At 44.1% G+C, this 24,785-nt stretch overlaps 1 protein-coding gene and 1 long non-coding RNA gene across 2 annotated transcripts in view; one reads left to right on the forward strand and one right to left on the reverse strand.

Moving 5' to 3' along the window:
* Window positions 1–1,350: 1,350 nt before the first annotated feature.
* On the reverse strand, window positions 1,351–12,175 carry LOC116972040. Its single transcript, XR_004411702.1, has 3 exons — window positions 12,164–12,175; window positions 4,973–4,979; window positions 1,351–1,546 (listed from the first exon to the last, which is right to left on the reverse strand). It is a non-coding gene; the product is annotated as an uncharacterized LOC116972040 (long non-coding RNA).
* sbspon (somatomedin B and thrombospondin type 1 domain containing) overlaps window positions 4,809–24,785 on the forward strand; it is a 28,156-nt gene continuing 8,179 nt past the window's right edge. The window contains exons 1-3 of the mRNA XM_033019308.1: window positions 4,809–5,487; window positions 19,772–19,966; window positions 21,014–21,092. Of these exons, the coding sequence (XP_032875199.1) occupies window positions 5,262–5,487; window positions 19,772–19,966; window positions 21,014–21,092 (500 nt within the window). The 5' untranslated portion in view covers window positions 4,809–5,261. The remainder of the gene's footprint in view (window positions 5,488–19,771; window positions 19,967–21,013; window positions 21,093–24,785) is intronic.

Genomic DNA, 24,785 nt, shown 5'->3' on the forward strand with positions numbered 1-24,785 from the left:
TCTCTGACTAGTCTGACTGTCCTCATTTACATTTTATCTGTTTGCTCTGTTGTTACCTTCTCCTAGCTAACAATGATCTATTCTACATTTTCCTTGATCTCCATCCCCTTTGACTTGTTTTCACACTTCCTTATCTCTGTATCTCCCTCTCCCCTGATAGTCAGAAGAAGGGTCTCGACCCGAAACGTCACCCATTCCATTTATCTAGAGATGCTGCCTGTCCCATTGAGTTACTCCAGCATTTTGTGTCTGACCCTTTGTTTCTTTATTTTCTCATTACCAACCTCTTTCATTGTATGCTATCATCATACCTTTGAAACTTTTCAAATATTGATGAAAGATTATTGACTTGAAATGCTTTTAAGCCTCCATGGGAGCTGTTTCATTTTCTGAGTCTTTACGATCTTTCAATTTGTATTTCAGACTTCCAGCATTTGCAGTTGGAAGACCTAATCATTATCCTTAAAAACATGCATTATGTTTTTCCAACAGAGAGATCTTGGAGTACAGGTGCATGGTTCCCTAAAATTGATGAGTCAGGTGGACAGTGTAGTGAAGAAGGCCGTCTTCATTCGGAAAGATATTTAGTTGGGATATCATGATGTGCCAACTCAAGTCGTTAATGAGAATATACTTGGAGTCATTGTGGCTATCCCTCGAGGTCGAGGATGATGGTCTACGTTCTGTTGTTTTTATGAACTCTCAGGTGGCTTATGAGTCCAATCCTGGCTTTGAAAGTTCTTCGACATTCAGCACAGATAATTCCATTTGGCAGATCGGGCTTTGGTTGTTGCTGCCTCTCCTTCCGTTTTCTTATCTTTTCTTCTAATTCTGCGCATCTCTTGGCTTCGAAAGTCGCTGTTCCATCTTGGATGATGGTTCGCCAGAGTTTCCTGTCATTGGCATTGGTTTCCCAATTGTCGATGTCGATTGCACATTTCTTCATGCTGGCTTTTAAGGCGTCTTTGAATCTCTTCTTTTGTCCGCCTCTTTTCCGTTTGCCTTCTTTAAGCTGGGAGTAGAAGGTTTGCTTTGGTAGATGCTCGTCTTCCATCCGAACAACATGACCTACCCATCTTAGTTGGTTCTTGATGCCGAAGGCTTCGATGCTAGATGTTTTTGCTTCATTCAGCATGCTGTAGTTGGTTCTTCTGTCTTCCCAGCTGATATTTAAGCTGCTTTGAAGACATCGTTGATGGAACTTTTCAAGTGTTTTCAGATGACATTGGTATGTTGTCCAGGTTTCTGATGCATACAGGAGTATTGGAATCACCACTGCCTTGTACACTAACATTTTGGTGTCTGTTCGGATGTCACGATTTTGAAAGATTCTCGTTCGAAGACGTTGAATTGACGGTTCTTTCCGATTTGTCTCAGTTGGTGACGATTGGTAGATAACCCGAGTCTTCTTGGAGTTGATGGTAAGTCCAAGTTTCGTGTATGCACTGTTGAAGGCAGTCAGGATCTGGTGCAGATGATTTTCTGAGAGAACTGCAACACTGTTGTCGTCTGCGTATTGGAACTCGATGAGGGAGCTCATAGATGTCTTAGTTTTGACTTGAGACAGGCAAGATTGAAAAGTCTGCCGTCTGTTCTGTAGACGATTTTGATTCCTGTGGGTAGGTCGTCCTGGATGATGTGGATGGTTGTCGCAATGAAGATGGTGAACAGTGTTGGGGCAATCACGCATCTCTGTTTCACTCCTGAACCGACTTGAAACGGCTCACAGTTGCTGTTGCCAGCCATGACTTGTGGCAAACATGTCATCGTGGAGGAGCCTCAGGATTCGAATGTACTTTTCAGGACATCCAAAGGTGGATAGGACGTCCCATAAGAGTTCCCTTGATACCGAGTCGAAGGCCTTAGTGAGGTCGATCGCCTTTCCTTTTGTAGATGGTAACGATTGCTGAGTCTCTAAAGTCTCTTGGTATGCCTTCTTCTATCCAGATCTTGATGAGAAGTTGATGCAGTTGGCAATGGAGCAGGTTACCTCCAATTTTGTAGACCTCGGCTGGTATTCCATTGAGTCTAGCTGCCTTGTTGTTTTTCAAGGTTTTGATGGCTTCCTTGACTTCTTCAAGTGATGGTATTCTGCTTAGGGAGTCGTCAACTACAGTGAGTACAATTACTATTTAAGAAAGACATATAACCATATAACCATATAACAATTACAGCACGGAAACAGGCCATCTCGACCCCTCTAGTCCGTGCCGAACACATAATCTCCCCTAGTCCCATATACCTGCGCTCAGACCATAACCCTCCATTCCTTTCCCATCCATATAACTATCCAATTTATTTTTAAATGATAAAAACGAACCTGCCTCCACCACCTTCACTGGAAGCTCATTCCACACAGCTACCACTCTCTGAGTAAAGAAGTTCCCCCTCATGTTACCCCTAAACTTCAGTCCCTTAATTCTCAAGTCATGTCCCCTTGTTTGAATCTTCCCTACTCTCAGTGGGAAAAGCTTTTCCACGTCAACTCTGTCTATCCCTCTCATCATTTAAAAAACCTCTATCAAGTCCCCCCTTAACCTTCTGCGCTCCAAAGAATAAAGCCCTAACTTGTTCAACCTTTCTCTGTAACTTAGTTGCTGAAACCCAGGCAACATTCTAGTAAATCTCCTCTGTACTCTCTCTATTTTGTTGACATCCTTCCTATAATTAGGCGACCAAAATTGTACACCATACTCCAGAATTGGCCTCACCAATGCCTTGTACAATTTTAACATTACATCCCAACTTCTATACTCAATGCTCTGATTTATAAAGGCCAGCACACCAAAAGCTTTCTTTACCACCCTATCTACATGAGATTCCACTTTCATGGAACTGTGCACAGTTATTCCCAGATCCCTCTGTTCACCTACATTCTTCAATTCCCTACCATTTACCATGTACGTCCTATTTTGATTTGTCCTGCCAAGATGTAGCACCTCAAGGCATTTAGGCAGATATACGGACTGGAAGATTTAGAGGCTAATGGGTCAAATTAAGGCAAATGGGATTAGCTCAATATGCCAATATATTAGTATATTTGACATGGACAAGTCCATAGACAATAGACAATAGGTGCAGGAGTAGGCCATTTGGCCCTTCGAGCCAGCACCGCCATTCAATGTGATCATGGCTGATCATCCCCAATCAGTACCCCGTTCCTGCCTTCTCCCCATATCCCCTGACTCCGCTATTTTTAAGAGCCCTATCTAGCTCTCTTGAAAGCATCCAGAGAACCTGCCTCCACCGCCCTCTGAGGCAGAGAATCCCACAGACTCACCACTCTCTGTGAGAAAAAGTGTTTCCTCGTCTCCGTTCTAAATGGCTTATTCCTTATTCTTAAACTGTGGCCCCTGGTTCTGGACTCCCCCAACATCGGGAACATGTTTCCTGCCTCTAGCGTGTCCAAGCCCTTAACAATCTTATATGTTTCAATGAGATACCCTCTCATCCTTCTAAACTCCAGAGTGTACAAGCCCAGCTGCTCCATTCTCTCAGCATATGACTGTCCCGCCATCCCAGGAATTAACCTTGTAAACCTATGCTGCACTCCCTCAATAGCAAGAATGTCCTTCCTCAAATTAGGGGACCAAAACTGCACACAATACTCCAGGTGTGGTCTCACTAGGGCTCTGTACAACTGCAGAAGGACCTCTTTGCTCCTATATTCGATGCCTCTTGTTATAAAGGCCAACATGCCATTCGCTTTCTTCACTGCCTGCTGTACCTGCATGCTTACTTTCATAGCTCCTCCCTGTAAGTGGCAACATGAGTGGAGAGTGGTAAAAACGGCGTATGGAATGCTTGCCTTCATATATCGGGGCTTTGTCACGAAGTCATGTAACTGCTTTTTAGGACTTTGATGAGATGACCTTTGGAGTATTGTATGCAGTTCTGAATACTTCATTGCAGAAGAGTGTTGGAGGTATGGGGGGTGGGGGTGGTGGGTGGGGGTGGTGGTGGGGGGGGGGGGGGGGGTGGTGGGGGGGGGGGGGGGGGGGGTGGGGGGGAGAGAGAGAGAGAGTTTGGACAAACTTAGATTGTTTTCTCAAGGGAGACCTGATAGAAGTTTATAAAATTATACTATCAAGTATATAAAATTGATAGAATGGACAGTCAGAACATCTTTCGCACCGTGGAAATGGCAAAGGAAGGCATAAATTTAAGATGAGAGGGGCAAAGTTTAAAGGAGATGTGTAGAGCAAACCTTTTACACAGAGAGTGGTGGGTGCCTGCCTGAAATGCGCTGCTAGGGATGGTGGTAGGAAGATATGATAGAAACAATGAAGAGGTTTCTGGATAGGCACATGGATACCAGGGAATGGAGGGATATGGATCATGTGCAAGCAGAGGAGATTAGTTTAACTTGGCATCATGTTCGGAAGATTCATTGTTGGCCGAAGAGTCTGTTTGTTTGCTGTACTGTTCTATGGACAAAGTAGTCTGTAGGGCCTGTTTCCTTGTTGTATAAGCTCCGGGAATCTTATAGTAATTTTTCACTCATAGAGTTAATGGATTTGATTGGATGCAAAGTTCATTGATGAAGCCTTTGTTGACTATACAAAATTGTACTTATGTAATAAAGTACATTTTATATTAATGTTCATTTATATAAATGTAGATAATAGTCATTTCCACCATAAATAATCACGTTTTTTTTAGATAATCGCTATCGCAAATGGTATGTGGGAATATATTATCCTGCTGTCTTTAAAGATCCCACTGATAAGGAGAAATGATTTAAAGATAGCGGAGCCAGCCCCTCGTACACAGTTGGCTCTTTTTATATGGATGAGAGCCAAATGTTACATTCCTTTCGACTATTTAGAATGGCACTCGAAACACACTGGGGTTGGCCGCTCTGGGTCAGTCGACAGAACATTGTGAGTGATCGTTTTTGCTGGCATCGTTGAAAACAAGTCACGACAATCACCATACAATAATTTTCCATTTTCAGCCTCCGACGCAGGACCATCATTCTCGGTGTATTTTTTCGTGGGGGAGAGCTTCAACTTTTCTCATATTTGGATGTAATCTCTTGCGTGATTTCTCTGCAGTCAACTTTGCAAAGAATAGGAACAACTTTGATAATATTTCTCCGAAATCGACCATAAAAATAAAGCGTCAACGCATTATTTTCATGAACTATTTTCTTTTTGACCAAAACTCACGTCAGTACTGCATTACAAGAACTGACCTGCTGTGCAGTTTTCCTGTGAACAAGTCTATTATCCCACTTACTGCAGTCGCGGTTCTGGATCATGGTGTGGAGTAAACAGTTTATTTTGCTTTTCGTGCTCGAACTGGCGTGGTTTTTGGATATTGCTGAAGCAGGGTGCTCCGAACCTCTCAAATGTTGTAATGGCAGGAACCACGGGTGCAGCAGCACAGGTTGGCGAATGGACCGAGTTTATGGGACGTGCTACTGCGATGCGGCATGTAAAACTACTGGTGATTGCTGTTACGATTACATTCGCTCCTGTCCAGGTAAAAGGGAACTCAGCAACGCTGGGCGCTCCACAATCTGTGCATCGCGTACGTCTTGTGATCCTTTATCTAAAAGCGGTTAATGTTTCCTGGTTGAGATTTAGGCAGGGCAGCGATGTTGATTCGTTGGTTTATTAGGAAGGAGGAAAACATTGGAACGGAGTAAAGAGAAATGTATCGCTGTTGTCATTTCTTGAACTTAATGCATCGAGATCAAGATATTTTGATGCTTCTGAAGTTTGTAACGTTAGCATGTAATTTATCTCACATGTTCGCAAATGTCATTTTTTAAACAATTTTTAACAGTTAAAGATATTTCACTAGAGTGAGTTTCTGAATCGAGTTAACAACGGATAAGAAGAAAAGCATATTCAGCTTCAATGTGATGTTAAGATACCGTGTGGTCTTCCCTTACGGTTTCGTGCGAAAGTAGATTAAACACATTTCTCGGAGAGCATGGAATTTGGTGCTGGTCTGTTACAATAGTCGCCACTTTGTGAGGCCATCTCCCGTCACCCATTTGTACTCACGGCCATTCTCCAATCTCATGTTATCAATATTCAGACAACAAATTCGTGCCCATAAATGGAAATAATTTATAATCCATGGTTATTTGGAATGTTCTTACTGTCTTGGTTTTTAAAAAGACATCAACATTTATACTTGGATGATTGAATCTCATAATGTAAAACTAAAATGTTTCAAGTTGATTTATATATGTGTTTTAATTTGTAGTACAAATTATATTTACAGTTAAAATCTATTTTTTTTTAAAATAGAGACAGGGGCCACAATGGTGTCATTCCTATACTAAGAAGTTGTTTAAAAGTTAAAGAACACTGGTTAAATACAGTGGTTTGTCATTTCATGGTTTAAGAATGATTATAGTTCCTTGCATAATATGAAAATTGAGATAAATTATTATTCACATCAATGCATACCGTAGTGATTTTCAATTTACATGTAAATTCCAAAGTTACATTTATTGAATTTTGCAACGCCCTGGACAGCTGTTCTTTTGCAACGAAGTATTTATCTTGATTTCTGCCATAAATCTGCTTCACCTTCTGCTGATTCCTCTCTTCAAGAATTCATATCTTGTACTGGGGCTACATTTGTAATTGTAATGGAATTTCAGTATTACTGAAAAACTGTTTCCTCAACCTACGTTTTGTTTTGATGAATCCAGACCTGAAACCTAACTCAGTTTAGTTTATTGTCACGTGTACCAAGGTACTTGTGTGCTATCTGGAAGGAGGAATCACCTGTAATATTGATTTCTGGGTTGGGGTTTTTTGGGGGGGGGGGGGGTTAAAGAGTACTGAGCTGTGCTGATAATAAGATCTAAAAAACTGTACACTCTCAGTATTTAAATTTTAACCATCATAAAAAATAACTCTGGCCAGTGTATGAAACCTCCAATTTATAGACTTCTTCCCAAAGGAAGGATTATGTCCCAGGTAGGGTTTAAGGTGATACCATGTTTTCTTGCTTTAAGGAAAAGATGGCGAAGATGCACTTATTTTTTTTTTAATTACAGTAAAATTGTCTGTATTTATTCTCTCCATAATCAAAAATGTAAAATTTTCTGGGAGTCGGTGCATCAGACACTTTATTATTAACATTTTCATTATTTTACATTAAATATATTTAAGAATATTGAAACAGAACAATGATATCAATACAACAAATGATGGGTTTATTGCCCAAAATAATCATTGATTAAAAGATCTGTTTCCCACTTGTAAATTAGTTGATTTAAAAACGCAGGAAATAACTCGGCAAAATACATACCAACCTTGTTTTACTGAAATGGAATATTTAAAAAATCATAAATGTACCTATTATTGCTAGTGTACCTTAAAAACTGAGTACAATTTGAAGAGCCTTCCAATCCAAATCAGAATATTCTAATATTGATCCATTTTTCTCAGACGTGGTCATAGGATGTACCAAGGATTTTAAACCAAATTGGCACATTTTATCTTATTTCTTAAAAATGCCTTTGATTTGCAAAATTTGTTTGAAGTCCACTGCAAATTAAAGGCAAATTGAATAAGAATTGAACATCACAATTAGCATAAGGTTGTTTGATTCTAATATATGAATAAAATTCTTCAATATTTTTTGACGCTACAGTAGATTCATATGATATCACTATCAGAGGTAAAAGAAACCTGACCATCATTGACAAGAATCTGGACAAACTGCATAAATACTATAACTATTATAGCAGTTTACAGGCTAGGTATCCTTCAACAAGTGACTCACCCGCTGTCACCCCAAGGCTTTTCCACATCTACAAGGCACAAATCAGGAGTATGATGGAAAATTCTCCCCACACTAGTTGAATCAGTACACCTTCAATAACTCTCTTGGTTCATTCAATTTAATTAGCACCCCATGTACTATCATAAACATTCTTGCTCTCTGCCAACCATGCACAGTGGCTACTGTGTGCATCATCTGACAACACCTCCCAAACAAAATAACATCTACCCAAATAGGACAAGGGCAGTAGGACCTAGGACAAGACCACCTGCATGTATCTCTCCAGGTCACACACCTTTCTGATGATGCTCCTTCATAATCACTAGGTTTCAATCCTGAACTCCCTGCCCAAAAGTGTAATGGGAGTATCTTTACCAGAAAGATTGCTGTGATTTAAGAAGGGCTTCATTACCGCTCTGTGATTGGGAACAAATGCAGGGCTTATCAGCAAGATCAAATGCCAAAAATAAATTATAACATGCACATTTGACTTAATAAAATGGTGTACGTTCTTGTTTAAGAAGGAACTGCAGATGTTGGAAAATCGAAGGTACACAAAAATGCTGTAGAAACTCAGCGGGTGCATTTAGATGCTGCTGCACCCGCTGAGTTTCTCCAGCATTTTGGTGTACTTTATTGTTTGAAACTGGTAACCATAGTTAATTCTCAATGTGATTTATGAAGGTTTTTAATATATGCCATACTCCAATTTATTATGGTTGTGATCTGTGTTTTGTCTGAACTCATTGTGACATCTATCTATCTATCTATCTATCTATCTATCTATCTATCTATCTATCTATCTACTTTTAAAACTCTGTGTGTGTGTGCGTGTATGTCATTTTTTTTGCCTTTGATTCGTTACTCCGCCAAAACCAGACGCAAAAACGCCAAGATTTTTACCATTTCGCTAGCGATTTTACTTTTACATTCGCAAATCCACTCCTCATTAAATTTAGTCATTTGTCTGTACATATCTTTAATAAAATCCTTCCCCCCCCACTCAGTCATTTTGTCGCCTCCTGCTGACCACCTTCTCATCGCGTGCCCCGCGCGACCATAACGGCTGCTTTCCCCACCCCCCGACCGGGCTCTGTCATGCTGGCGGGAGGCACAGATCGGCTGCTCCCCCGCTGCTTTTCGCCGTCCTCGCTGGCGGCCCGCAGGCTCACGCGGAATCACGCCCGCCCGCCCCCCCCCCCCCCCCCCCCCCCCCCCCCCCCGTACTCTGGGTCTGAAGCGCCGAGGATGCAAGGCCTCACAGTCTCTGATGGGGCCGCTTTCACAGACTTAACCATGAGATCCCCCCGCGTTTAACCAGGGCTCTGGGAACTCAGCATCAGATGGGGACGAGGAGATTTCCAGAGGGAAGGCAGGGACTAAGAATCCAGCAGCAGAGTGGCTCCGTTAATGGATTCATTCCACAGTGAGTTCAGTTCGGTAACAACCCCCCTCTCCTCCCCCCCATTCTCCCTCCCCTTCTGCCTCCCCTTCTCCACCCACCCTTCTCCCCCCCTTCTCCCCCATCACCCCTTCACTCCTCCCATCCATACCCCCCTCTCACCGCTCCCCCCTCTCACCCCCTCTCCCCTCTCACCCCCTCCCCCCTCCCTTTCCCCCACCTCCCACCCTCCATTCCCCCACCTATAATATCAAGGGGGTAGTTAGCGTGTGTGCAGGGGGGGGGGGGTAGTTAGTCTGTGTGACGCTGAATGCAGCCCCCCCTCCCCGCAACCGCACATTGGGGAAACAGACCCATCGGGTCTGCACTTGGTCTAGTATATTACTAAAACTCTCATCTTGTCTGAGTTTGAGTGTTTGTTTGCTCGCTTTTCATGGCCTGAACTTCGCCAAAACGGTACACGATAGCGCTACAATGTTTGCACCACCTTACTCACCATTGTCCTGTGGTGTGTTTTATCAAGTTTCATTCAGATTGATGTTATATTTTACGTTATTGACATTTTTAACTTTACAAAACCCCACTTTGAGAACAATAACTTCAAGTGCAGTGGCAGTTACAGCACAATGGGATCTAATTTACATTAAAAAAACTTGCTGTCCCCGATAAAAGCACACTGGACACAGACACGGACTGCGCCCAGAGCCGCGCTCCTCCATCCCCCGCCCGCACCAGCTCAAACCACAGCCCAGGGCCCTGAGCGCAGCTACACAAAGACACGGACCAAGACGCAGACTGGGTCCGGAGCCGCGCTCCTCCCTCCCCCTCCCGCGGCTCCAGACCTGAATATTGCGTTGGGGGAACGAGGCCCAATGGGTCCCACTTGGGATAGGGAGAGGAGAGGGGTTATGGACAATGTTAACAAAGAGAGGACTCCCAGTCCAATGAGAGATTTGTAACATTGTTGTAAGGAGAGGGAGGGAGTGGGGGAGGGGACGACCAGATGATTGTTGTTTAATAGAGGGAGAGGAGGGAGGTAGGGAGGAGAGAGGGGTTCTGGAGGGAGTGACTGAAGGTTGGGGAAAGGAGAGGGAGGGAGAGGTGAGGAAGGGAGTGGGGGAGGGGAGGAGGAGAGGGGAAAGAAGAGGGAGGGTGAAGAGGGGGAGGGAGTGCTGGGAGATGAGGGGAAATGAGCCGTGCCTGCGCAGCTGGGGGCTATGGCTTAGTGGTGGAATATTGTGTTGGGGGAACGGGTTGCGTTGGGGGACCAGGCGTCCCGTGTGACAGGGACCCAACGGGTCCCACTTGGTCTAGTGATGATCCTAAAAATGAAGAAACAGTATTTTTATCTATTTTTTATTTCTCGTGAATTCATCTTGAGGCTTAACTGTAGATTTAAGGGAATGCTAGCATATTTTTTAAATTACGGGATTAACAATCCATGGAATAGTTCAGAGATGTGTTTAATCATGATCGTTGGTTAAGTTTAATTTAGTTCATTAATTATTAGTAATAATTTTAATAACATAACCCTGAGATTGTTGGAAAGTAAGTAATTTCACTAAGTAATTTGAGGCCCCTACCATCCCATACTTCATTCGTTTGATGCTTATCTTCCATCTCTAAACCACTGATGCATCAAATGGGCATGATCAAACATAAGGAGAAAATCTAACTAGCTGCCCTTGGCATTATCATTGCTGAGCCTACTGTTGGTGGGAGTTACCATTCACCAGAAACTCAACTGAATTAGGCCTTTAGTAGGAGGAGGTTGTCAGAGGCTGGGTATGTGGTGACGAGTGACTCACCAGTCTTTTCACTGTGTATGAAGCATGTCAGGAGTATGATGGAATACTCTCCACGTGTTAGGATTTGTGCTGCTACAACAAGACCCAGGAAGGCTATCATCAATTGTGTCAAATTGGTCCACTTCACTGCCATCTCTCCACATCCCTCTACTACATGTACCATGTTTTGGATATAATAATTCAATTTGAATATTGGATTATTATATCCAAAACAATATCCAAACAATTTGGATATTGTTTTGGATATAATAATCCTGAAACTCTCTGACAACATTGCATGAGCACCTTCATAAATTCATGTTCTAGGATCAGAATTCGGCCATTCGGTTCATCAAGTCTGCTCCACCATTCAAACATGGCTGATCTAACTTTCCCTCTCAACCCCATTCTCCTGCTTTCTCCCCATAACCCCTGACACCTTCAGTACATGTTTTGCAGTGTTTTAAAAGATCGACTGATCGTCTTTTCTGGGTCAGTTAGGAATAAGCAAAATATATTGGCCTTGTTAGTGATGGCCTCACCCAATAAATGAATTGCAAAATAACATTAAATATTTAAAAAATCCTTAAAATACTAAATGACCAAAACTGGCCATTTTAAACTGATCAGCCTCACCTTAGGGCAGCGCAATGTTACAGTTGATAGAGTTGCTGGCTCTCTGTTCCAGAGACCTAGGCTAGATCCTGACCTTGGCTGCTATCTGTCTGGAGTTTGCACGTTCTCCCTGTGACAGTGTGGGTTTGCTCCAGATTTCTCTCACATCTGAAAGACATGAGTTTGTAGGTTAATTGACCTCTATAAAAATTGCCCTTAATTGTAAAGAAGTGTCATCAACACACTGTAGCTTTACTTCTTTTATTCATACTGTAACATTACAGAAAGCACTAGCTGTACGTGGTCTGTCACGGAAACTAGAGAGCGATCAGTGGGTGGGGAGGTTGTAATTATACTTGTGATATGGGGAGTGGTTAGTAGTGATGAGGTAACTATATTAAAGGTACATGCACATGTCATCTACATCCTTCCCCTTAGAAACGAAAGGCAAACAAAATAGTGACAGGGCGACCACGTCTCATGCGCTATAAACGGTTAAGCAAAGTCACCATAGCGGACAGGCGGCTTGACGACACGCCCCGACCGGGTTCGCATCTCGCCATCTTCCCTCCCTGCAGGAAGAAGTGGAACAGGTGCAGACGGCCGAGCCGGAATGGGGGAGCTGGGAGGGGATGGAGGAGACGGAGATGAAGGAGGGGATGCGGGCACAACAGCGGGCAGCGCGCGGGCAGGCGAGGGAGGAAGAGCCCGGGGAGGAACGGACTGATAGAGCTGAGAGGGCAGAGACCGAGGCATGCGAGGAGCGGCGGGCGGAGTAGCGGCCGGAGGCCGAGACTGCAACGGGGGAGCAAAAGGGTCCGCGGGCGGTGGTGGAGGCTCGTTGACGAGCCGCAAGTGTTGGCGGGACCGGCGGTAGACGGTTCCCGCATGGTGACAAGATAGGACCTAGGCGAACCAGCAGAGCCGATGATGGTGGCTAGCCTGGAGTGACCGGAGGGGGATTGCATGCGGACGACCTGACCGGGGAAAAGGCGCGGAAGGGGGCGGCAGGACTTATCATGGGAGCGCTTCTGGACATCGTGCTTGAGGGCAATGCGTTCCTGGACAGCAGCGGGCTTGAGGACGGAGGGCATGAGGGAGCGCTGGGCCACCGGGATCGGGGGTCTGGTGGTACGAGACATGAGCCGCTGAGCAGGGGAGCCCATGGCAGGGTCGCGGGAGATGTTGCGAAGGTTAAGGAGGGCTAGATAAAAATCGGAGTGAGACAAGCGACACTGTTCCAGCAAGTTCTTTGCACTGCGGACGGCGCGCTCGGCCAGACCGTTGCTTTGTGGGTACTCAAAGCTGCTGGTGAAGTGGCGGAAGTTCCAGCTGGCCGCGAAAGCCCGAAACTCGGAGCTCGTGAACTGGCTGCCATTGTCCGACTGCAGGCTGGCCGGGGAGCCGAAGGTAGAGAAATGGCGGCGCAGCTTATCGACAACGGCCGAAGAGGTGAGGGAGTGCAGCTGGTCAACCTCGAACCAGTTGGAGTAAGAGTCGACAAGGACCAGGAAGTGTTTGCCTCGCCACTCGAAAATGTCAGTGGCAACCGCCATCCAGGGCAGTTCGGGGGCAGGCTGCTGCAGAAGCGGCTGTCGCTGTTGGTGGGGGGCGAGACTGTTGCAGGTGGAACACGAGGAGACCCTCTCCCGGATGTATTGAGCCATACCAGGCCAGTAGAACTGGCTCTGGGCGTGAGACAATGTGGCCTCGGCCCCAGGATGACCGCGGTGAGCGGCCTGAAAATAGTGGTCGTGCAGCGCAGCAGGCACAACAACCTTGTGTCCTTTCACAACCACGCCGTCGTGCAGCACGAGCTCATCACGGACCAGGAAGTAGGGCACGGCACCAGCCGGCAAAGCGGAACGACGGTCTGGCCAGCCCTGCTGGATGATGGCAGCAAGCTGTTGCAGGGCAGGATCATCGGCAGTGTGCTGGACCAGGGTCTTCATCTGCTGCGAAGGGACAATATTTACATTGAGCACCATCAGGTCAGACATTTCATAGGGGTGGCGATCGGTGGACGTTAGCGGGGCGCGGGAAAGCGTGTCGGCCACGAACATGTCTTTGCCCTTACGATAGGCGATCTCGAAAGTGAAATGCTGGAGTTGCAGCATCATGCGCTGCAGTCGAGATGAGGCAACATGGATCGGCTTGTTAAGGATGGTGACAAGCGGCTGGTGGTCGGTTTCGATGGTGAAAGTGTTGCCAAGAATGCCTTAAACTTTGAGCAGGCAAACACCACAGCCAGCAACTCTTTTTCGATCTGAGCATAGCGCTGTTCGGCAGGGGTCATGGTACGGGACGCATAGGAAACAGGCAGCTGCAAGCCGTCATGGAGCTGTAGACAAGCGGCACCGAGCCTGAACTGAGAGGCGTCGCAGGTGATGATAATGGGACGCTGCAGGTCAAAGAATTTGAGTGTGGGGGTACTGATCAGCCTGGATATGAGGATGTCGAAAGCTTTCTGGTGCTGAGGGAACCAAGCCCAGGCCGTGTCCTTCTTTGTCAAATCCCTCAGGGGTGCGCTCAGCTCGCTGAGGTCGGGGATGAACTTCCCCAGGTAATTAACCATGCCCAGGAAACGTTGCAGGCTGGGCACATCAGTAGGTGATGACATCCCGGAGATGGCAGCCATTTTCTGCGGGTCGGGTTTCAGCCCCGAGGCTGTGAATACATGTCCAACATATGTGACCTCCAGGACGCGGAATCGGCACTTCTTGGGGTTTAGTTTCAAGTTGATCTTCCGGGCCCGGTCTAGGACTTGGCGGAGGTTGAAGTCATGCTCGGCGACATCCTTACTGTAGACCAGGATGACGTCAACGATGATGGCACACGGTAGACCGGTTAAACAGCTGCTCCATTGTCCGCTGGAACACCTCGCTGGCAGAGTTGATTCCGAATGGCATCCGGAGGAACCTAAACCTGCCGAAGGGGGTGCTGAAAGTAGTCAGGTAGGAGGACTGCTCGTCAAGTGGTATCTGCCAGAAGGAGCTCTTGGCATCGAGGACAGAAAAGATTGTGGCCGGACCAACCTGCGCAGCGATGTCCTCCACTGTTCTCATGGGGTAGTGTGGGCGTTTGATGGCAAGGTTCAGGTCTTTGGGGTTGATGCAAATGCGTATTTCGCTTTTGTCCTTTTTCGCGGCAACAACCATGGTGGAGACCCACCTGGTGGGTTCGCTGACCGCCTTTAGGATGCCCATTTGTACCATGCTGTGCAGCGTCGATTCCACTTTGTCCTTCATGGCGAAGGAGACACGGTGTGGTGCACGGATCACAGGCTCGACCTTGCGGTCGACAACAATCTTGTAGCTGCAGGGCAGCTCGCCCAGCTCTTCATCAAAGCGGTCAGGATATTCGATCAACGGGTTCATTAGGGCCTGCACCTTGTGGATGTCACGGTGGAAGGAGACCAGGCCTAAGTCCTGGCATGCTTGGATGCCCAACATGGTAATGCAGTTGGAATCGAGAAGATAGAAAGTGAGGGGCCGAGAGGTCTCCAGTATCTTGCAGTGCAGAGTTGCCTTTCCCACAGGAACAAGCACCCCGCCCCCGTATGCATGCAAAGTGGAGCGATCAGAAGTAACTTGCTCATTAGTTCTTATCTTCCTGAAGAGACTTGTTGACATTACATTTGCGATGGCCCCGGTATCAATCTTCGCGGTGAAGGTCGAGTTGTGCACAGTTACACGAACTGAAGGGTCTGTTATCACAGCAGGTGCATCCAACAGAGAAAATATGCTGGTCTCCCCCTGAGAGGAGCCCGAGTCAGACACAGGGAGTTCGTTGGGCTGGTACTGGGAACCGAGCTCGCTATCAGCTTGCTCCAAGTTGTTTAACATACGCCTTGGAGCAGCAACAGGCTTCCCATGGGAACGACAGGCAGCAGAAAAATGGTTCAATTTTCTGCAGTAGTTGCATGTTTTACCCAAAGCAGGGCATACATTGAACTGATGAGTGGAAAAGTTACAATTGGGGCACCTATGCTGGGTACGTCCCCCGGGAGCAGTGCTGGACCCCGGTGGTCATGGCGGGGTCTTGTTCCGCCGACGGCTGGTAACGCTGGCATAGTTAATGTCGTGATCAGCCGGTGACACCGCCGAGGTGACAGCTTCGGCCAAACGGCAGGCATGCATAGCCTCATTAAAGGACAGGTCGGGCTTGCGCAAAAGTTCAGCCCTTAGCTTTTCATCGCGGAGACCATAAACCAGAAGGTCCCTGGTCAGTCCCTCGGGGGTCAGCGTGTCAAGGCGGCACCTCCTCGCCAGGTGCCGCAGCGCAGCGACATAATTCTCAGCAGATTCACCAGGGTGCTGACGCCGCCCGAACAGTTTAAAACGTTCTAAGATGCAGTTAGAGGGAATGTCGCAAATCGCGGTAAACTTAGCCAATAAACATACCGGGTCCCGAGCAGATTCACCCGCAGCGTAGACGAAGAAGTCTGACCGTTCCAGGGCATCGGGACCAGCCAGGTTGAGAAGCAGAGAAGCTTTGACCTCTGGGGTGGCGGCAGGATGAGCGATTGTGACATAGTGGTCGAAGTCACGTCTAAAGACATCCCATTGATGGGCAATGTCTGAATCGAAAACGAGCACATCGGGTTTGCGGCAAGAAGTGGCCATAACAAGGAAATAGAGAGAGGGAAATGGAAACTGGGGCAAAACTAAAGAAACAACCGATAAACAGGAGGCGCAAGGGTAATGGGGCTTTTTCACGGGGTGAGTTGACGCAAGATGTCACCAGAGTGAAGTGGTCGTGGTCCAGCACGAGTCTCGCACGATATAACGGGGGGTAGATAAAGAGTTCCAACGGTACTCGGCATTTCTGTTATTTGTGCGAATGACTTGTCCGTCTCCCGAGCTTTCGCGTTAAATCTTGAATAAACATCGTGAACTACACGTGACACAAATGATGTCACTTTTTTTTTCACACACTATAAATATCCTCCCTTGGTTGAATTGGCTCATTTGGAGACATGTTTTACTGTGTATGTGGGAGACACACACAGATGGACTGAGCACAGTACCTCGGTCTTACTGTGTGTGGGAGAGGGGGAGAAAGAGACGTACACTCACAGAGGCAGAGTCTCTAAACCTGTGTAAGAGGGAGGGATGGAGAGAGAGAGAGAGGCACACACAAGGTGGATGTGAAATCTCACCTGCCTGTTTCAGTGACAGACACCCGCCGCCAGTAAATGAAGACACCCCCATCTGTCTCCCCCTCCTCTCCCTCGACTCCCCCACCTTTCCCTCCCAACTCCAGTCCCGTCCCGTGGGAAACTGAATAGAGCAACAATATAGATATAGAAACTGAAACAATATAGAAACTGAATAGAGCAACATGGCAAAAACATCTCTGACACGCTTCACCCCCTTTCTTTGAGATTTTCTGGGAGCCATCTCTGCAAGTGTTCCTGTTAAAAAGATTATCCAACAATGACAATTAGGTGGGACGTCCTCGAAGGACACATGTTCCCTTGTCGATATTGAGACCACCTTTTTAACTCACCTTCTGTCCCCCCTGTCCAGCTTCCGGGTTCACCGTTCGCAGGAGTTCCCACGGTACCCGCAAGAGTTATTACGGATATCGCACTGGCCACTACGTCCATATAATGTTGCAATGCTCAACCACAAGTGTATAAGTCACTCTTGGAGAAATTCAAACTTTCTTGAATTTTCTCCCGAGTGACCAAGATACACGATTACCTGCCGTTAGCGCTACGGTGGTCCACGGTGGTCCACGAATGCCGTACTGTTATCGCACGAGGTTCCCACGATGTTAAACTCTGGTTAACTCTTGCGTCAAGTCGCCCCGTGAAAAGGCCGCTTTAGAGGTATGACACCATGTAATCCCACTTCTGACACCATGTAAAGATGTGTCATCAACACAATGTAGCTTTACTTATTTTATTCATACTGTAACATTACAGAAAGCACTAGCTGTACGTGGTCTGTCACGGAAACTAGAGAGCGATCAGTGGGTGGGGAGGTTGCAATTATACTTGTGATATGGGGAGTGGTTAGTAGTGATGAGGTAACTATATTAAAGGTACATGCACATGTCATCTACATTAATGTAGATGAGAAAGTGGGACATAGAACTAATGTGAATGGGATGATCAATGGTTGGCTTGGTCTCAGTGCGCTGATGGGCCTGTTTCCATGCTGGATCTCTAAATGAAACTGGTTATCCTTTCCTTTTCAGTTATTTATCTCTCATGTAGCAATTGTCACCTACATTTATTTTTACTTTCCTGTGCAATATATCTTCCCATTGATTGTTATTTTGTAAGTTTTAACTTGAATCTTATAACATTACTAAAAATAATAATTAAAGTCCATTAACATATACTTTAATTCCCGTGTAACACAAGAAAATGTTACCTAAAATTGGATTGTTGAACCAGACCAGGTACTTAATTTGCATGATGCACACTTCTACAAATTTGCCCTTGGTCTTCCAAGCATGTATTAAACATGCACAGATTCCATTCATGTGTATTGAATCAAATACAGCGTGATGCGTATGTTGTCATGCATATTCATTCTGAAGCACACCTTCATGGAGGCTATAGCCCTGAAAGTAACTATCATCTAACAGGGGGGGCTCAGTTGTAAATAATTTATTTACAGTTTTCTCCCAATATTTCTCATTCCCTCACAATTTCCTCTGTCCTCATAGCTGTAATTTCCTTGTTCAACTAAAAATTCATGAGATCTGGTATCATACTGACCACCTGACCTCTTAAAATCCTGAGATCTAATTTGGTATCATACTGATCACCTGACCCTGATAACACTGCAGTACACGTCGGGTAGGTCCTAACCAAACCTAAACCAAAACTAGCTTCTGATGGAACTTGATATGTTAATACTACTTCAGCCCCCTCAGATGCTGCCTGACCTGCTGATTATCGACATCATTTTCTGCTTTGTCTTTCGTTTAACACAACAGAATGGTTATACTTTACCAAGAGATCCCCACAGGGTCCAACAAGATAATTTCAAACACTTTTGCTATTATGATAGAAGCACTTACTAATTTATAAGCTAGCTTCTGATTTTGTAGGCAAAGCTGATGTTTCTGTCAACTCTTTACTGACATTGAAAACACAGAGAAGATTGTGAATTGGATAGGACAATAATTATGATTATAGAATATATAATTATGATTATAATCTGCCACAATGTATCATAGATTGTTGATGGAAATGAGGGCGAATTAACTGAGTCTCTGGCCACAATCTGTAAATAATCCTTGCATTATAGAATCAATGCAGAATCAGAATATTACATGAATGCAACAATCTGTAATTAGGGAAATATTAAATAGTTACTGATTTCTAATTCCCTCCTATATCCCACATGAAACCTGATTTATGACCAAGCAATCTTATTGTATTTTGGGACTAGGCACTAAACCTTCGGACAATGGCAGTGACCTGCAGTTTAATATTAATAAATGGATTCCTTTTCTGTGGTCTTGCATGGCATCATGATTGTTCCTAATTTAAGTGCAATCTAATTTCCATGCAGGAATTTACTTATAATTTGGCATTTTGGATCAATTAAAAAACATTTGCGTTGTAAAGTATAAGATACCAACTAGTCAAACTGTAACTTAAAACCAACAAGAAACTGTGGATGGTGGAAGTCTGACTTAAAAACAGAAAGTGCTGGAAACATTCAGCAAATCAGGCCGCATCCATTAACATTTCAGGTTGAAGAAGGTTCTGATGAAGGATTCCGATGAAGGAGATTTTGATTAAGGACCTTTGACCTGGAATGTTCCTTCTCCTAAAAATCCCTACTGTAGGAGAGCATAGCCCTGTCCCACGGTACGAGTACATTCCAAGAGCTCTCCCCAGTTTAAAAATAATCAAACTCGTGATAAGCACGGAGAATGAACGTAGCGGGTATGTCGGAGCTCGGGGACGTCTCTTAGTGGCTCGTAATGCAAACGGCAGGTACTCGGGAAGACTCGCTAACGACAGGTAAGCACGGGAAGACTCGTGAAGATTTTTCAACGTTGAAAAATGCCCACGAGTGCCCCAAGTACTGACGAGTGGCCATTACCGTAAATCTCCGAGTTCGAATCAGGGCTAACTCGGGAGAGCTCTTGGAATGAACTCGTACCATGGGACAGGGCTTTAAGAAGAACAATCTTGGGTAAAATGTTGAACTTTATGCTGTTCCCTTGATTCTAGCCAGTCCATGTGTAGTGAGTGAATGGAGTCACTGGAGTGGCTGTGCTGAGCAATGTGCACCGACTGTCCGGATTCGACGGCGTCACATTGAGCAAGAACCTCAGAATAATGGAGATCCTTGTCCTACCCTGGAGGAACGAGCAGGCTGCCTGGATTACATGGATTACCAGGGTGTCCACTGTGGACAGTATTATGGTACTTCTTTACAAGTTTTTCATATTTACAGTACTAGCGAGTAACCAAAAAGAAGTTCTGAAAATTGATATTTTGAAATTTGTTTTAATTTTTTTAATTGAATCATAACAGGTGTTGAGTAATAAAACATTGTTTTGTCCTCTCTTTCACCCGCATTATTATCTGGCAGCCCTAACTTTGTTAATGTATGTTTTGTATGTAGAAATATGTTCAGTGTATGATGTACCTTTGTCCTAAAATCAGAAAAAAAACTTAAGGTATAACAATATGATTTTTTTCATGTTTTACACCAACTATTGTCTTATGTCTCAAAGTGATCTGGCAATTATGTCAAATCATGTCCATTTCACGAAGTTGAATGCATCTCATTTTGCTTGGGATGCTTAGAGTTAGCAGAGAGAAGACTGTATTGTTCCATTAGTCAGGGTTGAATTTGTATTTAGATTTCCACAGTAAAAGAACAGTGGTTTAACTCAGTGTGATGCTACGTATCTATTTTTTTTAAAATGTGGTTGTCACCTCTAATCCTGAGAACGTTTATTACTGCATATGCTTTCTATTATAACTTTGCATTAATGAGCATGTACTGTTACCATGGATAAAGTTTGATGAACAGATATTTGTTTGCATAGAAGATAGATATTAATATTCAAGGAATTCTGATATTTATCACAAAATATAATTGGTTTCTTCATTGCTATTGTAATTCTAGAATACCAAATGAGGCATTGTGATGTTAACATGCTTAGTTGGAGATATAGCTGAATGTTATTCATTAATATTAAATTACTCATTATGAAGAAACTGCTTTCATTTTATTGTGCCTTTTATGGCCTAAGGGTAGAGAATTATTTTTGAAATGTGGAAATTAATGAAAATGCAACAGATAGTAATAATGGACAAAAAAAATGCTTCATACTCATGATTATCTGGGAAACCTAATACGTAGACTATATTGGACATTATCTTATTTGGTTTGGTCTTTATACCCAGCAACTGGATATATTATTCCACTTGTAATTCTATCTTTTGTTATTAATATCCTAGTACCTGCTTTTATAAGCACAGCAAAATACAATAATGAGAGAAAGAAGCGTACTTTGTTTGGGGATGAAAAGATGCCAGGGTGAGTAACAATTGTCACTATCAAATCAGATTGTTCATTTCAACAAATTCGATTAGGTATCAATTCCATATAAAATAGTATATGTGTTCATGTTCTTAATTTGAATGGTTGTCAAGATCCGCATTAAAGTGCCTAAAATTTGTAACTTCGACAATGATCAATAAGGTATTTTTTATTCAGGTTTCTGCCTGAAACCTCGACGTCGTTTCTCTTTTTACTTAGCAGTTTCAGTTAAAGCAGATTTTCAGCACCTTGATTAATTTCTTTAAATCTTTACTAAGATAGGAATACATAATTTATTCAGAATATAAATAGAGAATAAATAACATAGAGTGCAGGGATTAATGTAAGTACAGAGCAACATAAGATGTGCAAAAGACAAAGAATAAATGCAATAAAACAGACTATCATCTGTCAGGGAGGGAAACCAAAAAAGCAGGATCCTTTTATGGTACTGCATGGAGTAGCAATTCATGCATCACTGGAGTGACTGGAATCTGACAATAATATAGTTAGAATCTTTTATGTAAAAAGGCATGTATTAGACTTTGAAAGTATAAATGCAAAATGTTAACATGCCACTCTCCTCAGGAATTTCCTCTGGCATTTTGTCAACTTTGACCATGACAGTGAGAGGAAGTAGGGAAGATGAGCCAGAAGATACATTTTTTTGACAAGTCAGGCCTGCCTCCTGGCAACAACCAATTTATGGCACTTTGCCAGCGGACGCCCCTGCAGTTTCATCATCCCATGTTTCTGAGCAACTGATAGTAAAGGGAGCATGGACAAAATGGAAAGCAGCACAGTAACATGTTTAGTAAACCTTTGTAAAGGTAATTAATTCTGACATTGAATATATGGTGATCTGTCAAGAAGTGTTCTGAAAGATTTTTAGTTAAGCAGGCTTCCTACTTCCTAGAGTATGTTTATTCATTTCAATTTTTCTTTATACTATAAATCCTGTTTATGGAAGACATGACTGTCGGGAATGTAGTCATGAAGAATCCACTTTTAATGTATGTGAAAGATGGAATGGAATGGTATACTTTGTCACATGTGACTAGGCACAGTGAAATTCTTTGCTGCATACCCAATGTATACAAATAGCAGCCACCTACAGCGCTGATATTTTGGAGCCGATTTTAACTTGGTTGATTCATTAGATTTGAAAAAAGAGGGCTGTGCTTGAGGAACCTGATTGGATTTTTAAGAAAGATGACCACAGTAGTGGACAAGGGAATATCTGTGGACGTTATTTACATGGAGACGTGGAAAAAGTCATTGAAAGGAAGTGTTGAGCTATGCCATGGAAATCAGTGAATGGAATTGTGAAGATTTTTACTTTGGACCAAAATGACGATGGAGTACTTTCTAACTGGTGAAACATTTGATACAATCCAAATTGTTTCTGTGCCATATGACCACAGTTGCCACAGTGGCACAGTGGTAGAGATGCTGCCTCACAGCTCCAGAGACTGTGGTTCAATCCCAACTACAGATGGTGTCTGCATGAAGTTTGTACCTTCGTCCTGTGACCGCGTAGGTTTTCACTGGGTGTTCCGGTTTCCTCCCACACTCCAAAGATGCACAGGGTTGTTGGTTAATTAGGTTCTGTAAACTATAAATTGTCCCATAGTGTACGGGGTAATTGCTGGTTGGTGCGGATTTAGTGGACCGAAGAGTATGCGGCTGAAGGCTCCCAGAGGGTTCTTCAGCCTACAGGGGAAGCCGCCAAGCTGGTGGACCACGTCGAACGCAAGACCCGGCGGACCGCAGTGGAACACAACACCCGGTGGACCCCGGCCTGAAAGTGGAGCCAGACAAGCCACCGCTGCTCATTCCCTGAAGACCAGAGACCAGGATGATGCAGCCGGCAATGATGACACCGGACATGAAGGAGAGGAGTGAGGCGGTAGGAGAGGAGGGGGAACCATGGTCGAGCCTACCGGGCCTTCAAGATCGGCTGCGGGAGGCTTCCCCGGGGAATAAAGTTGGACGGGGGAGTAGAGGATGTCGGTTGCGGAGGAGGGCGGCATTGGCTTGAGGCCCGCAGCAGCCTGAGGCTTGCCTGTATCAGGGCACGCTCATAACAACTGGAGCATGGAATGAACTGGGAAAATGGTGCCAAAAGATGGCATCTCTTGCATGTGCGCTTAGTAGACAATTGCTAATTGGGGATGGCAAGGCAATATTCCACTGGACTGTTCATAAGAAAATAATTTAACTAAGCATTTGCACTTCGTACATGTGACAATAAAGCATCATTGAACTGTTGAATTACACAAGAAACCTTTGCAGGTAATCTTTTGAGGGGAAAGCCATTGTACATGCCCTCAGTCATGAAAACTCAGAGGTAATAGCATATAGAACTATTAGAGCTGGTAGTTCATCCATTGCAGTGGGTGCCCATGTCATCTCTGTGCTTTGTCTCACTCTCTGAACTCCATATCTTTCTGTTAAACTGACTTTGTGGTATTCCATGACATTGATTTCCTCTGAGCTGACAGTCATTATCCCTGGTTCAAGAAGTTGGCTCATCACCACCTTTTTAAAGACACATTAATGGGCAATAAAGTATAACCAGTAAGTACAGTTTTGCAAGTTATTAAATGACATGATTTAGACTCTTGGATCTAAAATATATTTCTAAAGTTTGCAAATGACACTAAATTGCTGATATAATTAATATTGAGGGAGACTGCAATCAATTATAGGAATAAGGAAACACAAGATACTGTAGAAGTTGGAATCTGGATCAAAAATAAACTGCTGGAGGAACTAAGCAGATCAAACAGCATCTTTGGAGATAAAGGGATGATCAGCACTTTGGGCTGGGACCCGGCATGAGGATTGATTAGAAATTAGAGGGGAACATTATAACCTTGTCGAATGGGCAAATAACTAGCAAATTAAGTTTAAAACAGATAAATGCAAGATAGTACACTTAGGTGGGAAAATGGCGAGGTTGACGATATGTAGAAGGTGCAAGCCTAGTTAGTGTAAATGATCTCAGAGAATCCACCACAAAAGTTTTACCACTGATTTAACAAGGCTATAATTAAAGTAAACCAAAGTACAAGGATTTATTTCTTAATGAATGGGATTGAAATGTTTGGGAGTAATGCTAAGTCTATTTGAAATCTTGTTTAAACCACATTTAAGAATACTACAGGTACCTACAATTCTGGCTGCCATATCATAAAAAGGATTGGTTGATTTATTAATATTGTTACATGTTACACATATAGTGAAAAACTTTGTTTTGTATCCTATCCAGGCAAATCATACCATCCATGAGTACACCAGGTAGTGAAAAAGAGAAAACAAACACAGAACAGAACATAGTTACAAAGAAAGTACAGATTGTAAAGCGTGCAAGGGGTAGATTGGAAGATCAGAATTCATTCATAGCATATGAAAGGTCCCTTCAAGAGTCTGATCGCAGAGGAAAGAAGCTGTTCCTAAATTAGTTGTAGTGTGCTTTCAAGCTTTTGTATCTTTTGTTCCTTGAGATTTGAGTGGTCTTTGACAATGCTGGCTGCTTTTCCAAAGCAACTTGAAGTATGGATTCAATGGGAGGAGGCTGGCTGGTCGTTTGATATACTGGGCTGTGTCCACAACTCTGCAATTTTTTGAAGTCTTGAATAGAGCAGTTACCATACCCATGTGTGATGCATTTGGATAGGATTCTTT

The sequence above is a fragment of the Amblyraja radiata genome, chromosome 4, assembly GCF_010909765.2.
Source record: "Amblyraja radiata isolate CabotCenter1 chromosome 4, sAmbRad1.1.pri, whole genome shotgun sequence".
NCBI lineage: Eukaryota > Metazoa > Chordata > Chondrichthyes > Rajiformes > Rajidae > Amblyraja > Amblyraja radiata.